Here is a 17,417-nt window from a genome sequence, read left to right on the forward strand (position 1 = left end):
ATACACACATGCTCTCTGTCACTGACTTACTCCCCCGCCCCCTGCAGAAGCACAAGTGGAAGCAATAGCCTCCTCCTCCTTCACCAGCCCCATGGCCCCAAGAAAGAAAGATTCCCATAAGCTGCAGCCTCCTGTTCCTAACCACTGGCTGCTTTCTCTTCTTGTTATGGGCCTGCGCTATTCCTCTTTTTGATTTCTTGGGCCCAGGGCCGATGCTGCTCCTACTTCTGATGGTAGTGTTGCCTCTCTTTCTTCCCGCATGTGCAGGGACCTGCTGCATGCCACTTCCTCTTCTGGGCTACATCGGTGGAAAGGAGGAGAGGCCATGCCACTACTGCCGCCTGCCCCAAGTGCTTCCACTAAATCTGCTGCTGCATTGCGCCTGGGCTGTCAGCATTTTCAAGCTTGGGTGGAGGAAGAGTCCGCCACGTCTCTCTGAAGCAGAGAAAGAGGAGGGAAGATTAGCTAGGCCAGCAGGATACTGGGAAGCGCAATATCCTACCAAGAGAGGTCACATGATGTGGTGAACCTGAGCAGATGTGTTTCTTAAGTCTCTGGGTGCCATCCCCAAAAATCACAAAAAAAAAACCTGCATCACCCTACCACTTTCTGAAGTAGACACCACAGCTTATGTTGATCAATAAGAATATGCACAAATCACAGAGTATTATGCCCTTGAAAGGAGGTAAAAAGAGAAAGAGAAAAACCGTGAGGTCAGCTAACAAAATGGCCACGAGTCAGAGAAGGTAAGCAGGCCAGTGTTGCATAATGAGAATATCGCAGAGCTAACATCAGCTGTGGTTACTACTTTGGACAGTAAGCTGAGCTTAACATCAAAGCAGATAATGGACCTCAAAGCAACTATATCAGAATTTGGTCTGAAGTTAGACAATGTTGAAGGGAGGGTTGCTGACATTGGGGAAAAAAAGGGGCTGCTCAAGAAAATAAACAAGAGGACCTTGAAACTCAGTCCCATAGAAGTAATATCCAGCTGGTGGTCTACCCAAAAGCATAGAGGATCAAAATTTGTCCACCTTTCTAGAACAGTGGCTGCCTGAGGTCTTAAATATGGTGGATCTTGTGTGGGCAACCTAAAGATCGAACAAGTGCACCGTCTGGGTAACAGACATGAAGGAGAAAATAGGTCCTGAACTGCGGTTGCCAAATTTTTAAATTTTACTCACAAATCATGCAGGCATATCATGTGCAGAAATGTGAAATAACATGACCAACAAATTCACATCTTTCAAGACCATTCAGCCAAAGTCTCGTCTCTTCACAAGGAATTTAACCCACTGTGCTCTGCTTTGCATCAGAAGCAGATTAAATGTGTTGTTCAGTACCCGTGGCGCCTTCGTATATGGCATGCAAGCTCCTCGAAAATCATCAACAAGACTGAAGAAGCCAAGAACTTCATTAGTAACTTGCCATAAATTGGAAAGTGCAAGCCAGCTTTAGCTTCCCTAATAAAGTTGCAAGGAGAGAACACTGTTTGCTCGAGTGTTTCTTTACAGTAAAGTTCTTTTTTTTCAGTGTTTATTGAGTGTAGGACCAGACTCATTGAAAGTAACGATGGAAACGAGTGAGTCTCATGCTTTCTTAACTGTATCGAGACTTAGAAAACAAATTTACCTCTCAAGAAGGCGCTTTGAGAAGGTCTATATTTTACTACTGGATGAGATCCTGCTGGCAAAGCAAGCGAAATACTTGCCTGTGCTTTGTGACATACATGTTGAGAACCACTGATCTAGAGGACTATCATAGTTTGCAAACATCCAAAACTCTCAGATTTAGGGAATTAATTAATTTGAATTCTAAACTTCTTTTCTTCTCTAATATTATCAATCTAATTGAATTTGGTCAGGTAGACTAATATGAGTCTTAAAACGTGTTCTTTTATTTAAAAAAAAAAAAAAAAAGATGAATTAGGTCAAAAACACTCCTGGAATTAATGCATGCTGTTTTATTGATGCAGGCGGAGTATTTAAATGTTGACATTTTGTCTGTCAGGATTGTATTTGGCTCCATTATATTCCCAGGAGGACAGTATACAATTCACCATTTCAGGCTGCACGTTTTCCCCTGGATAATATAACATTTTCTGGTCTGGAGATACACTTCTACGTGCAATGTTGAAAACTATAGCTGTGCATGGGTTGGAGAGGAGATCACATATTTCTAATAGTATTTGAGAAAACAGCCTTGGCATTTTAGCTATATCACTGAAGACAACAGCTTACCCTGAGATAAATGAAACAAAGTGAGTGCATATAAAAACTGATATAGTCACATGTTCGTTATTAGCAGGGGGAATAAATCATATTTATTTATTTCCATGCATTTTTAAACCGCACATGCAGAAAACTGATCAGAGCAATTCAGAGGATCATCTTAAAATACAGTCAAATAAAAACATAAAAGCCTGAACAGATTATCAACCCTATTAGGTTCTTGGGTAGAACCATGCCTTTACTTTCTTCCTAAGTGCCAGATAATTGGTCTAATTGTATTAGAAGGGCCTATAAAGATAAGCAGGAGATGTAGATGAGCAGATTGGATGAGTCTTATGGTCTTTATCTGCTGTCATGTTCTATGTTTCTAATTAGCAAAATACACGCATATATCAATTCTGTACGATCTGTTTTTATGTACATAGTATTTCTGCCTTTCCCAGAAAGATACTCCTTTTAAGCTACATCTTTGCAAACAAGGAAAAATGGCATTTGAGGGCAATATCATTTCTGCTCCCTCTTTGCTCAGACACATTTGAAATCTATAGAGGCACAGTTTAGTTGTTTTTAAATTCATAGTCTTACATGTTTAAAAAAAAACAAAAAAAAAACAACCCATGAAATACACCGGAAACAAGTCCCCATGCCAGCTACCCAGAAAGATTTTCATGAATCATGCTCTCAACCTTAAGACAGTTTTGTGATGAGCTAAAGCAAACACTGTCTAAACTATTTTCCCTTGAAGTCCCAAACGAGCCCTTGGAGGCAAAATACTTTCAAGAGCTGAAGTCAGAGGGACTTCAGTTTATGTAGGAAAGGTGGACATACAGCAGTCGGCCACTAACAGCATGGCGGGCACTTCAAGAGAGACAGTGTACACAGCAGCCGAGCACAAATCAGTGAAATCACCAGGTACAAGGCCTTTCTAAATATTCCCTGCAGAAGGGTGAAAATCCTATCAATAACAAAGCCTTCAGGGAAGTCTCTTCCCTTGAAAACGACTTCATTTCAGTGCTAGATGGATGAAATGCAGGCCTACCTAGTTCCTTTTTTTCACGACTCATGACATAAATGAGCAAGGACTCACTTTTCAAAATGACTGAGCCACTGACCAGGCTGTGCTTTTCTCTTTAGCCACCTGTGCACTAGGAATGTGCATTTGGTTTTGGGTTTTTTGTTTTCACTTTCAATGCACATTAAATCAAATTAGAGGGCACTAATGTGATTTAGTGTGAACTAAAACAAAAACAAACAAAAAATGAAATGAACCAAAAAAAAAAAAAAAAAGACAATTTTCCTGGCTGCACATCCCTAATGTTTCTCTTATTTAACTGCACCTACTGTAATTTCCATGGCAGACTACACGCTCTGTTTCTCTTCCCCGCACTGCTGTTACCCAAAGAAAATTGTTCCAAGGTAAACTTTTCAATCAGTTCAGATCCTGGCAGAATTTTGCAGGGTTTAATTGTCATTTTTTTCTAGTTGTTGAACTTTTATTTTTTTTTTTTTAATGGCACAAATCATCAACATCCAACTTCTAATCTATCCATCTAGCAGAGACCTCTGCTTCCTTGAAGAGCTTTCTATAGTGGTTAATGTGATGCAAGGAGATAAGCAGCTAATTCCTTTTCTCAGAATCACCCCAGCATTTATCTCATCTAAGGAATTACACGTCCATTTGGAATATAAAACAAAACAAAAAAAAACCCAGCTCAATTAATGGTGTCCAGGAAATGTAATTTTAAACCTTGCTAAGAAATGTAACCGCTATTCCAAATATACATATGGTATCATAAAAAGGAGGGCTTAAAGTAGATTCACACACATTTTGTAGCAGGGAATTAATCAGAGACTGTCTGATAATGGGGTCCATATAGTGCTGAATTATCATAGAGCATGAATGAGTAAGGTTGTGCAAAAAAAATGTAAAGGTTTTCAGCTGTGAGTGGGTAGTTCCCACATGGGTCCTTTCTCCTTCAAATGATACTGGTTATCTCGCAATCCAGTTAGAAAATACCATCTTGGTGTTGAGCTCCGCGGCCGTGGCGCCCCACGACCGCGTTCCCCTACCTGAGTCTCAGGCCATGAAAGCCCAGGGGGAGGGCTCCGACTCGGCCTGTGCTGCCCGCTGCAGGGGAAGCCTCCTGCTTCCCTCAGCGGGGTCTCTCCTTCTCCACCGGGGAAATCCAAGATGGCCGCCATCAACTCATTTGCATTTAAAGGGACCTGGTCCCTTTAACTAGACTCACCTGCTTCCAATGATCCAGAGCAGAGGAAGTATATAGGGAGGCTTCCTCTGCTCATTCCTTGACTTGGCAACGTCTCTTGCGAGTGTTGATTGAGTCTGCTTGCCTCGGTGAGTTCCTGCTTCTTGCTCCTGTTACGTGTTGGTGTTTCTGGTTCCTGACTTCAGATTGGCTTACGGTGATTCTCTGGTTCCTGGCTTCGGATTGGCTTACGGTGATTCTCTGGTTCCTTACCTTGGACTGGTGAGCAACGACCCTCTGGCACTCTACCTAGGACTCCTCCAGGACTCCGTCTCCAAGGGCCCACCTAAGTCCCAGCGGCCCGGGTCCCTACGGGCTCCTCCTGGGGGGACCGCGGGCTTCCAGGGCGAAGCTCCAATTGGCCTTTGCACCATTGCTCTGACCTCCCTAGGTCCACCTAAGCCCCAGCGGTCGGGTCCCTACGGGCTCCTCCCGGGGGGACCGCAGACCACCAGTGGTGAAGACTCAGCGCCTCATCTCGTCTCTGCATCGCCTCCATATTCGTCTCAGCCTCCAGTGCCAAGGGTCAGCTGGTCCCGCCTCCTGTTCTGCCTCGCCACCCGACAAGAGACCCTACGGATCCTCCAAAAGGTAATCCATCCTCTCGTCGGCCAAGGGTCCACAAGCCTGAGCATAACACTTGGTGACTGCCATCCTTCCATATATTTTAAAAAGAGCATCACTGTACTTTTCTAGGGGCATGAAAGATTCATCAGATTAGTTTCACCTCTGAAATTCTGAATCAGGAACAGTGGTACCAGCAGGCTTGAATAAGTCAATAAAATACCCCTTGTGGGAAATAGCTACTGGATAGCATCCAGATTCTGGGTAGTATAATGGAAACCCATAAAGCCCTACTATGTTTTCCCCTAAAAAAAAAAAAAATAATACTAGACCTTTAAAAGACCCTTTTACTACATGAATCTGCTCTCTGTGGTGAAGTAGAGAACAGTGATTTGCATAAAAGAAAAAGTATTAAAAAAGTTACTCAGAGACTAACACCAATGGTAAAAAGTATTGTTTTAAATCTTTCAAAATATATCATCAAAACCCCTATGTTACTTCATTTGGAATTAAATATAAAGGAAAGAGCAGAAGTGGAAGACTAGATTTAGATGTAGGGATGATGAATTTACTTGCTAGTCACTCTTAAGTGCAGGAAGGTGAGGAATGTGAGAACAGGGGCTGGGAGGAGGGAGAAATGTGGTTACCCCCTCTGATGGCATGATGCAAAGGTGTGCTTCAGCTTTTTCTGTCCTGGAAACATTTTCTTGACTGATGCACCCCTCTCTTGCCCCCTTAAACACACACAGGGCCTGAGCCTGCAGCAGTTCTGTTTTACTGTACTAATGCAGCAGGCCCGTAAGCTCTTGTGCCTTTAAGAGGAAACGTCCAACGTACAAAACGGGAGGGGAACCCTTTCACCACTATGCCCCTTGGCAGCTGCCTACTCTGGGCCTGAAGAAAAGGAATGAAAAACGAGATGCTACTTCTAATGTTAACAAGACATGGATCGGGTTGTATTTTACATTGCTTTATGAGCGCTTCCTAAATTATGTTAATCAGTCACTTTGACAGTCACTTGAGTGTTAACGTTTCACTTTCAGTTTTTCTTTTCCATCTCATACAAGTTCTAGATCAGTTCTGTTTTGTGCTGTTTTAAAAACTGTCTGATATAATGGAAATCTAATAACCTCCAAAGAGTCACTGAATGGATTATGCGTGAATGAGATAATAATATAGCACAGCAGGCCTTTATACTACCAGTGACATGACGTTATTGCACAGCATTATATGCATCATTACCAAATTGCTGTAAATTGTATTCTTGGTAGCAAATTACAAGCCAATAAATGATATCCCCATTGCACACCTCAGACCCGAAGACCACCCATAAGTAGTATTGATTTAATCTGCTCGTACTGAATGTATGTCAATGTGCCATTGCAGTGAAGGAAGCCACCCAGTAGAAAGAATAACATTTATCTCAAAGTCAATGGCATTGTTAGTTTACTTTATGTGGAATATGATCTTATATTAAAGTAATATGAAAGAGGAAATGGGTACGCAGACTGCAGAAACAAATCTCTTTCCATTTCAGCTACGAGAGCTATTGCTTTAGCTTAGTTTCCAACTGGAAGTATGTAAGATTCGAATCCCAGGATTCATGGCAACAAAAACAGGCTCCAGTACAACAGTGCAGCGAGCAATGCGCTTTCTATTTTGGCCGACAGCAATGAATTCTGAACCGGACCCTGGACAGAAGGTAAACTGATTAATGTCGAGAAGACGGCAATGCGGAACCGGGTCAAATGTAATTAAAAAAAAAAAAAAGCAAGAGCACAGTCGTGCATTAAATATCATTCTGTCTGATATTAGCAGGGCCAGACTAACCACAGGAATTAATACTGAACAAATGCCTCTTTTGGGGAACTCGATTTCTTGTTTAGCTAATAGAATTTTTAGGGATTGATTTTTAAAGCAAGTATGACACTTTGAAAATCAGTTCGGGAGAGGTGCATGTACAAATACGCGTGAAAACCCATCTCACACATCCTTTCCACCTGCATTAGGAAGATGGCGTTTGGGTGGGGGAGGGGTGGTGTCAGGACAGGGAGATATTTACACATATGATGTGTGTACATGTACCTGCAGAAAGTTGGGTGTGCTTGGGAGGCAGGTGGGACTTCTAGGGCTTGTGTGTGCATGTGTGTACTGAGGCAGCCCCCCTGAATTTTTTTCTACGGCAGAGCTTCCCAAATCTGTCCTGGGGACCCCCACAGCCAGTCGGGTTTTCAGGATATCCACAATGAATATGCATGCATTAAATCTGCATATACTCCATGATACGCAAATTTATCTCGTGCACATTCATTCTGGGAATCCTGAAAACCCGACTGGCTGTGGGGTCCCCAGGACAGGTTCGGGAAGTCCGGGTCTAGGGGCTGAATTAAAATCACCTTCCTCGTGGGGAAGCAGGACAGGTGTGATTTTCTTCTATTTTGCATAGCTTGCCTAACGTATAGACCACTCCTTTTGCTTTATTTTGATGTGTTTGCAGTATCTGTTAAAACCATGCTTTCATCTGTTCCCTCCTAGGGCACTCCTGGCAATGAGCTCACTTTGGCGAGGGCAAAGTGCTGGAGGAGCTTTGCCAGCCATGGTCAGCGGCGGACTCACGATGTCGGACCGGCCCGGGTATTCGCCGCCCAGGCCGGCCCAGGACACGTCACGTGGTCTGCCGAGCGAGGCTCTGGTTTGGCTGCGCACGGCAGACCATGTGACTGGAGCGATCGGCCCACAGGGGGATGCCCGATCCCCCGATAGTCCAATCCGCCCCCGGCCATGGTCCAAGTTTCACAAATCTGTAGCATTTTGATTCACAACAGTGATAGTGACATCTTGTCTAATATCACAGCATTTATCAGCCTGGCACGCTCCAGAGCTGATATTTCAAAGGTTGGTGCTGGCGCTGAGGGCTTTGTGCCCGGCAGCAGTGCTGCTAAAGTTTGAGAGCGATACAGCAAGCGGAGCAAACAGCTGATTCCAGCACTAAATAGTGCTGAAAAAGTGAATGCTTGAACCTGTGTCGTCATTATACTCTAAAATAAGAAAGCCGGGTAAATCTTTAATGTATGCAAATGAAAAGTGCTGAGGATTTAGTGCCATTCATTGCCTAATGCGTGTATTAATGATTTTGTGCTGCAGGGGTTCCTCATTAGCACCAGGAATTTACTGCTGCACAAAAGCAGGGTCCAATTGATTAGCCCTGGCTTGAAAACATAATCCAACCTCAACTTAGTTATGTGCAGCTGCTGGGGAGTAATGGCAAATGATACTAAAGTGAAAATGCATTTCACCGTTCTGACCACACAGGCTGCACATTTGCTATACGTCTCAGGGTAGGTTTGTATTTGGTGATGAAATGCATAGCTGCCTATGTGTCTCATATACATTGTATTGCATACATGGACGGTAGAGGTGACCTGTAATAAACAGAATTTGCGAGAGCGGGCTTGTCTTCGGAGATGATCCTAATTTGTGAATGCGTTATTTGATATTTCGGATAGCTCCAGTTTAAGCACACGCATGTATACTTACCATATGACTAGCACATTGGCACATAGGAAGCCAATCCTAAAGACAAGCACCTGTTTTCTTTAACAGCACGTGATACAAGGAAGAGAAACCTGGGAGAAATTGCTTAGAAATCCCTCTCTTCTCAAATGACAAATGACGTTTACAATATAGTACACAAACCATTGGTTGTAAGGCTTGCTTCTTCCATCAATGTGAAAATTGCTAACCGAAAAGGATATTTCTACAGTGTATTTGCAATTCCTCATCACTTAAACCATTTGACAGGCTTTACATTCAATATAGTTCCCCTTATTATATTCCCTTAAGTCATGACTAAGAAATATTAAATTGTGGATAAATAAGTAAGATACATTTTTAAACATAGTACAATGGACTAATTTATAGAGCACCAAAAAAAAAGAAATTACTGCTGCCTTCACCATATTGCTCTTTCCTTTCTTCTCATCATCTTTTTCAGTTAAATGTTTTCGTACAGCAAAGCTGGCTAAATCTAATCTTGAAAAGAGAAACTCTGACCACATTAGGAGCCATTTATGAAGGAGCAGTACCAACAGGGCACTAAGCCACCACCAGGCTGCACTCTGCTCCCCTAACACATCCAGTCCCATACCCCTTTTTCAGCTCCACTCCGCATCCATTTCCACTGTGTCAGCCTTATCAATGTCAGTAACTCCACCAAAATAATTAGTGTCACCACAGTGCCTTCTCTCCCTATGCCTGTCATTCATGCATGCCTCGTTCAGCTTAAAGCGCCGTGCCTAGCAGCAATGAACTACAGGGGTTTCGGGCGAAGGGAAACTCAGACGGACAGCCTAGAAGTCTCCATTTTATTATTCTTTCAATGTCAAAATTGTAGTCAAATGGAGAAGCATCACAAAGTTATCAAAGCACCCAATGTAAAACAGAAGACGTTTATCTGTATATTGTGCATTTGATAGCATATTCCTTTTTATAATACAACAAAGCTGACTAGAATAGCTTCTATATGAAAATGTGTGTGATTGCCTGGAAAATGCTTTCTTGTACACATTTAACGGAACCATTTTGATCTACCAACGATGCAAGCATAACATTTTTTATACATAACTTGGTTCTCTACATTACAAACTTTTATGGCCCATGTTGGATGAGGTATCCATAACAGGAATGAACGAGCCTTTTCCTAACAACATACTTGATTGACGCCGTGTTTACTATCAAATAGAAAAAGACTGTGATCTTAGATCAAAGTGCACCAAGATATGCGACATGGGTGATGTTTCGGGAACAGATGGGTTTTTCACAAGAGGAGTCAATGAAACAAGACATCTTGAAACATCTTACAACAAAACAAGGTAAAGTTCAGTTAAAGAATGAAAAGAACTGTTTGTCAAAGGATTCTGAACAAAGAAAACAGATGTTGCTGGTAGGATGGACACAGGGCCCATGTCCTATTTCCAATGCTGGGTGAGCAAGCTGTGGCATTCCTGTGTGGAATCAGCAACACATTTCAATTTTCATTAACTATTGCAACTTATTTGAATATCTGCCTTGAACAAGTATCTGGCAAAAGGCGAGCTACACATTTCTGAAAATAAATATTCTCAATATATTATGGAATGAGATCACAATGCCTCCTGCAATGCCACTTGTACGCTGTAATATTTAGTGCATCTCTATTGTTTACAGCATTCAGAAAAATGTAACACAGCTACCCGGTGATCCTTTGAGTTACGAGTCCTGCAGCATAAACTTGCCCAGGTTAATAAAACTCTTGCATTACAGCTTTTTGAAAGTACTACAATACTGTCTTATTCAAGAGAAATACACCCATCAACTTAACCTAAAATTATATACAGAGATCCTAAAAATATCCTTCCTCAGAGCACTCTAACACCCAGTTGTAATATTCGACTGTTGAAAACTTTGTAAGAGACAAATGGGTCAATGTACTAATTTATGCTATTAAAGGAAACTCTCAATTTTCAATTTCCATTTTAAAGGCAGGCTTTCAATGCCTCTGATGCTGCAAGTTCATAATAGCACAACATGAAACGGGTGACTTTCTGTGCAGCAGAAAATTTAGAAATGACAAAATCGTTCCCACTCTTTCCAATACAGACCTCGCTCGCCTCTTGTCATTCCTCATTTATGCAATATGTCTGCTTCCTGCATTTCCCCATCAGACACTCATTAAAACAGTTTAATACTACTTGCAATAGATTGTACTGATATACAATAAAACCCCCATATTTAAAACACAGGTATGAAAGATAATTATTGGATATACAATTATACTATTACAAATCAAACAGTAGCAGCAGCAGCAGCAGCGATGAATTGCAAGGTAAAAAAAAAACCCAAGGCATTCTTACCAAGTACCCCAAGGCGATAGTTGACTGTGATCACTATGACATTGCCATAACTTGCCAGAACACTGCCGTCAAACAAATTTCCAGTGCCTTCCATGTAAGACCCTCCATGAATGTACACCATCACAGGCTTTGGCCCCCCACTGTCCCGAATGTCTGAAAAAAATAATAATCGTAAAACATTTTATCCAAAATAAACCCTGGCAATAAAACACAGCAACATAGTACTCCCTGTATGAGATTTTTTTTTTATGTTATTTTGAATTGGTTTTGTTTAATGTTTCTTAAGCAACAGAACTGGCAAGGGGCATGCACATATTTACAAATGAGCAACTGGGCTTTTTTTGCATGGTGATAAAGATGACTGAATCCAACAGGGCATACATTATGATGAAACAAAATATACTGCACAGACAGGTGGCATCTCCTTAAACTAAACCTTGATTATAACTACTGCAGATATCTGTAGTGCCCTCTTCCCCATTCGCTACCCCCTGTTTGCTATTTGTTGCAACAAATTCTTTTGTACCAGAAAGTAATAACTGCCTACCAGCTGTCTACGTATCAGTGACATACGCTGTCTTCCAACTTTTTCTTTCAGAAATAAAGAGGTCGTAGAAAAGAATATGGAATGGGACTTGTGATACAAAAAAAACCATTTTGTATTTACATTGGTTGGCACTTTAGGGGAAAAGTGGGTGATGATAAATTGATTGATTCATTGATTTGGGTAATCCAGTTTCTCATGAGCAGCACCTCTGTTCCTGATTTCATTCCCAACCCGGAACACTAATTTTCAAAATAAAAGTGCTATTTGATGAAAATAATCATTTCTTTTTTGTTTTGTTTCTTTTTTACTGGATCATAAAACTCAGATATTCAGAATTGATTATCAAATTAACCAAAGTATGAATTTTCAATAGCTGTTTGCATACAGGCTTTAGGTTAGCTTTTTGTTTTTCTAACTTGAACACAGAGAGAAATAATAAATTATTAATCTGCAATCATTTACTGACTGCTCACAGCAGAAATTGTACACTGCTAATTGTACACTTGGAGGTAAGCACAGAGGGAGACTGTTACAGAGTTCCTCCTTAATTAAAATTACATAGAATTACAGAATACCAACTGCGAGTGGTAATGAAATGTTGATAGTACTGTTAATCCAAAAAATACCACTTGAGTATTTGGAGAACAATGGATTGCATTTAACACATTTATCGCAGTAAATATGTGTTGATCACACTAAATTTTCAAGTGTAAATAAATGGATTTTGCAAACAAAATCCATAGTATGCTACAAGTAAGAAAATGCTAGACTATGTTTTGCAAAATTTGAAGCTCTATAGAAAGCTATGCAGAGAAATACATTTCTGGAGGACAGTCAACTACCACTCCCCTCCCCCCCCCCCCTTCCCCAAGCCAGCCCAAATATCCTATTCTACAGAATAAAATGCCAGAGACTGAATAATCCAGATATTCATCAGGAGTTCTGCAGAATTAAGGGTTAAATTCCCCTAGATGTAGGATAGACAACTTTCAGAGCTCTCTATGCAGCTAAAGGAAATTTACAGCAATTAAGTGGCAGTCTGATACTGCCCTCCTTCAGGTCAGCTACAGTATGAGGGGACTTTCAGCTGCAGTCAGGGAAGACGTTCCAGTGGCCATGTTTTGGGCAGGTTCAGAAAATTAACACACATGACTGTAGTTTACATTCTAAAATTCCGGCAGCACAAAAAAAAAATAAAAAAGGTAGGTGCAAGATTCCACGAGTACTTCATACCACAGTAAATTTCAAAGGGAAAGTTATGTATGCTTTCTTCTTGAACGTTGAATGCAAAGTCAATGATAAAAAGTATCCATGAACTTTGTCCCAACGTGGAAACTCCCCCCACCTCCACTATGCATAAAAGCGCTAAGGAATGTTGGCATCAGGCGTTTTCAGAAGTTTGGGTAAAGTGTTCCCATCCGTAGATCATTGGTTTTTAATGGGTCAGTCGCCCAGTTTCAGGTCTGCAATGTTAGTTTTTGGTAGGGATGTGAATTGTTTTTTGACAATTTAAAATATCGTCCAATATTTTTTAAATCGTCAAAGAGTGCGATACAATAGAAATTCCCCCGATTTATCGTGAAAAATTGTTAATCGGGTCTGTGTCCACTAACTGGAGTTATTTGGGGAGGGGTGGGAAAACCTGCACGCCAAAACAACCCCTAAACCCACCCCGACCCTTTAAAACTGACCCCTTAGCCTCCCCCACCCTCCCGACCCCCCCCCCCCCCCAAAAATGTTTTAAAATCAACTGGTGGTCCAGTGGAAGCCCCAGGACCGATCGCCCACTCTCAGGCCGTTGGCTGCCACTAATAAAAATGGCACCGATGGCCCGATAAAAAAAACCCCACCCCGACCCTTTAAAACTGACCACTTAGCCTCCCCCACTCTCCCGCCCCCCCCCCCCCAAAAAAAATGTTTAAAAATTACCTGGTGGTCCAGTGGGGGCACCGGGAGCGATCTCCCGCTCTCGGGCTGTCGGCTGCCACTAATAAAAATGGCGCCGATGGCCCTTTGCCCTTACCATGTGACAGGGTATCCGTGCCATTGGCCGGCCCTGACACACTGGATGGCGCCGGCCATCCAGTGCTCCTACCATGTGACAGGGGCCGGCCAATGGCACAGATACCCTGTCACATGGTAAGGGCAAAGGGCCATCGGCGCCATTTTTATTAGTGGCAGCCGACGGCCCGAGAGCGGGAAATCGCTCCCGGCGCCCCCACTGGACCACCAGGTAATTTTAAAATGTTTTTGGGGGGGTCAGGAGGGTGGGTTTTTTGTTTATCGGATCGGGCGCAGCCAATAAACAAAAAACCAATCGGGCCGGACGATAAAAATTATAAGATTTGAATCGGAACCAGAAACCGAACGGATTCCTGTTCTGATTCACATCTCTAGTTTTCGGTCACACTGTCGCGTCGTCACAGAAGAAACCATCTTGAACGGAATCTGCCTGGGTTCCTGGGACATCTTGCCCCAGCCAAATTTGCTTCACTTCCTATCATCAAGGGAGGATCTATCCAAGGGTTTCCCAACCCTCTCCGGGAGGCACACCTGGCCAGCTGGGATTGCCACAATGAATATGCGGGAGGTAAACGTGAATACACTGTGTTCTCCAATGCATGGCAAATCTATCTCATTCAAGTTCACTGTGGATGTCCTGAACACCAGACCGATTAGGTGTTTCTCCAGGAGAGGGTCGGGAAACACTGATCTATCCTTGGGTAATGTTTTCGTTTGCCAAGGGTAGGTAGATTATACCCTCCTTGGTGAAGGTAAGAGGCAGGGAACATTTGGTTTTCTGCCCACAGTGGACAAAGGGCTTTTTTTTTTTTTTTTTTCTCTGTAGCTGTTATTGTTCCAATTTATTTTCTTTCTCTGAGAACTTATGAGGGACCTGGTAAGAGATCATTTTGTATAGAGTGTCAAGAGATTCTAGGATAACATAATACTAGAAAATGAATAAATCCAAAAAGATATAAAAAATCAATGTATGAAAGAACCTAAATGTAATTAAATTCTACCCAGGCTGTATTATCATAAGTGTGTTAAACGAATACTTAAGCAACTGATTCAGTGACCATTTATTTTTGGCCATTTGGGTCCACTTTTTCTCTTTTTTTTCAAAACATAATGATGCAGACACTCAGCAGCACATTTACAGACTGGAAAAGCAGTCTACTGGTAACACCAGGGCATGAATGGCCTGTCCTATGCTGAGGTGAAAAATCTTGCCACTGGATCTATCTACAATACAATTGGCGAGAAGATAATGATTCACAGCACAATTCTTGGGCAATTTAAAAGAGCTGGGTCTGATACCAGTGCTATAAATAACTTCAGCATCAACCTTAACCCTGGAGAGCACAGCTTAGAGAGGAAAATAGCCATGTTCCCGCTGAGAGAAAAAGACAGCTAGGAAGCTTGCAAATCTAAGCCAATGAGGATAGTTTTGCAAAATTTATACAACTGAAAATAATTTTTGCAAAGATGAGCTACTTTTTCAAACTAATATGACCAAGGGCCTCATTTTCTAAAGTATCGCAGGCCTGCGATACTTTAGGGAATGAGGGGCGGGGGGGGGCTGAAACGAGGGGCGGGCTTGTGCTTGCCGGCAGCGATCGCACCGTCGCGGTGCGATCGCTGCCGGTTTCGCACCCAATAGCGCCACCACAGAAGGTGTAGTTATTGGGCGCGAACTCGGAGGCGAAAAGGACCTTACCTTTTCGTCGTCCGCAGCATCTTTGCGGAGTCGGGCCCCAATGACGCCCCGACTCCTCCTCTTCCGGGGCTGACTCCGCCCCCATTTTGGTATCGCCGTGCGATCCGTTTAGAAAATGAGGCCCCAAATTTGCCGCTGCTTTTCAGCAGCAGTAAATTAGGAGCACAAACAACCCATGACCTCATCCCTAAAACCATTAGCTTTTCATATTAGCGAATTTCATGGGGAAATTTTCCCCTCCCCATGAAATTCATGCTCTTCTTATTAGAAAGTGATGCACTATCATTTCCATATGGGAATGAAGATACACACCGGTACGATTCAGGAAATAAAGCAGTACTATTAGCCTTGTTCCAACAAGAGACAGTGCTATTGTTAATACTAAAGGCTATGGTGATGTTTTGTAAATGTGATAAGAATTTTAACACCGCTCCAACTCCTTTGCGCCAGAACTATAAATTAGTCTCAAAAACTTTTGAATTTGCACGTGGCAAATGGTTAATATATGGTGGAGCATTTATTTTGCTCCCTGCAGAAGATAGAGTCTATGGGCCGGATTTTAAAAAGGTTACACGTGCCGGGCCTATTTTAAAAAGGCCCGGCGACGCGCGTAAAGCCTCAGGATGCTTGTAAGTCCCGGGGCTTTACAAAAGGGGCGGGGGCGGGGCCAGAGGCCTCCGACAGAGCGGCCTTTGCCGTTGTGTTGGAGGATTGTGTGTTGGCAGCCTGCCGGCAGGCGCAAAAGCTGAGACAAAAGGCAGGGGGATTACAGTAGGGCTAGGGGGGAAAGGTTAGGGGAAGGGGTGAGAAGGTCAGGTTAGGGAGAAGGGAACGGGGGAAGGCAGCGCGGCTCGGCGCAGGCAAGGTGCACAATTGTGCACCCCCTTGCGCCCGCCGGCCCCTGAATAGCAGGTCTAACATCAGCTGAAATTCGGCATTTATCACAGATTCCCTCTCCTCACCCCTTTCTTACCTTGAAAAGAGGTTATCCAGATAAATGGTGGCCGCTGAATGCAGCTGAATATTGAAACGGAACAACTTAGCCAGATAAGACCCATCTGGCTAAGTGGAGCTCAATATTGGTCTCAAAGTGTTTCTCAAGCTGGACTTCCATTGAATGCAAATCTATCTCAGTCATATTCACTGTGGATATGCTGAAAACCAGAATGAAGTACTCCAGGGCTGGCTTATGAAACACCGGCACCTTACAACATAAGATACTGAAGGCACCTCAAACCAGGCTGTTTTTTCTATATAAACACACTGAACATGCATAATATATATTGCATATGTTGGAGACCCAGTGTATGCAAATCTCTCTCATGCATACTCATATGGCAATCCTAAAATTAGACTGCTTTGGGGTGCTTCCAGGCTAGAGTTGGGAACCACTGACCTAGGAAATGTAGTTTTATTTTAATGTTCCTAAACCAGGCTAATAGTGCTCCCCACTCCCCTTCAGACATGGCGCGATCTTCCCCTCATTCTTAACTATCATCCTGAAAAGTCATTAGACACTTTTTTAAAAGATGTATTGGGTTTAGGTTCACTGGTGTTTATAAACATGTAGAAGTGGAAATGTGAGACACAAGAAGATAGCTCAGACATGAAGTTTGAGACTCAAATCAATGAGATTACTGCTCAAGGGAGACGGCAAACTACAGTTTGATTGGTCTATGGTCTGAATTTGAAATGTACCGTTATGTAGATTAGTTATCCAATAGCCTGTTCAAAGGGAGCTGATGTGAATTCCTTGGACCTTATTCAATAAGGACGGACTGGGGAAATGCCCCTGTTCTTTTTAATAAGGCACCTGGTGTCAAAATCATTTAGCAAGTTAATCATCAGGAACAGTCAATCTTTTATTAAAAAAAAAAAAAAAAAATAGGGCGTTTCAGTTTTCTGGTATAACAGACTAGGAGCAGGCAAAAAAAAAAGAGCTAGGAAAGGCTATAGAAATTGTAAACTGGTCAGAAACAAGAGTAATATCAGCAAATTGCGAGAACAGAAGATAAGGCAGATAGGAAACGAAGTGGATTTATACTTATAAGTGTAGTTTTGATTCTGTACTTTCCCTGCTATTACCCTTCTGTTCAGCCCATATTTCTTCTACGTAATTGCAGAGTTATTGGATTAATTACATTACTCTTCTCCTTATTTTAGCAGACTCTGAGTGCAGAGGAAGTGGCAGCGAGA

At 42.4% G+C, this 17,417-nt stretch overlaps 1 protein-coding gene across 12 annotated transcripts in view; it reads right to left on the bottom strand.

The window, feature by feature from the left end:
• Nucleotides 1-17,417, bottom strand: part of NLGN1 (neuroligin 1) — a 1,028,777-nt gene that overhangs the window by 548,825 nt on the left and 462,535 nt on the right. For all 12 annotated transcript variants that reach the window (XM_029617246.1, XM_029617256.1, XM_029617255.1 and 9 more), the window contains one exon: nt 10,954-11,106. In XM_029617246.1, coding sequence (XP_029473106.1) covers nt 10,954-11,106 — 153 coding nt within the window. The remainder of the gene's footprint in view (nt 1-10,953; nt 11,107-17,417) is intronic.

This window comes from Rhinatrema bivittatum, chromosome 9 (assembly GCF_901001135.1).
Source record: "Rhinatrema bivittatum chromosome 9, aRhiBiv1.1, whole genome shotgun sequence".
NCBI lineage: Eukaryota > Metazoa > Chordata > Amphibia > Gymnophiona > Rhinatrematidae > Rhinatrema > Rhinatrema bivittatum.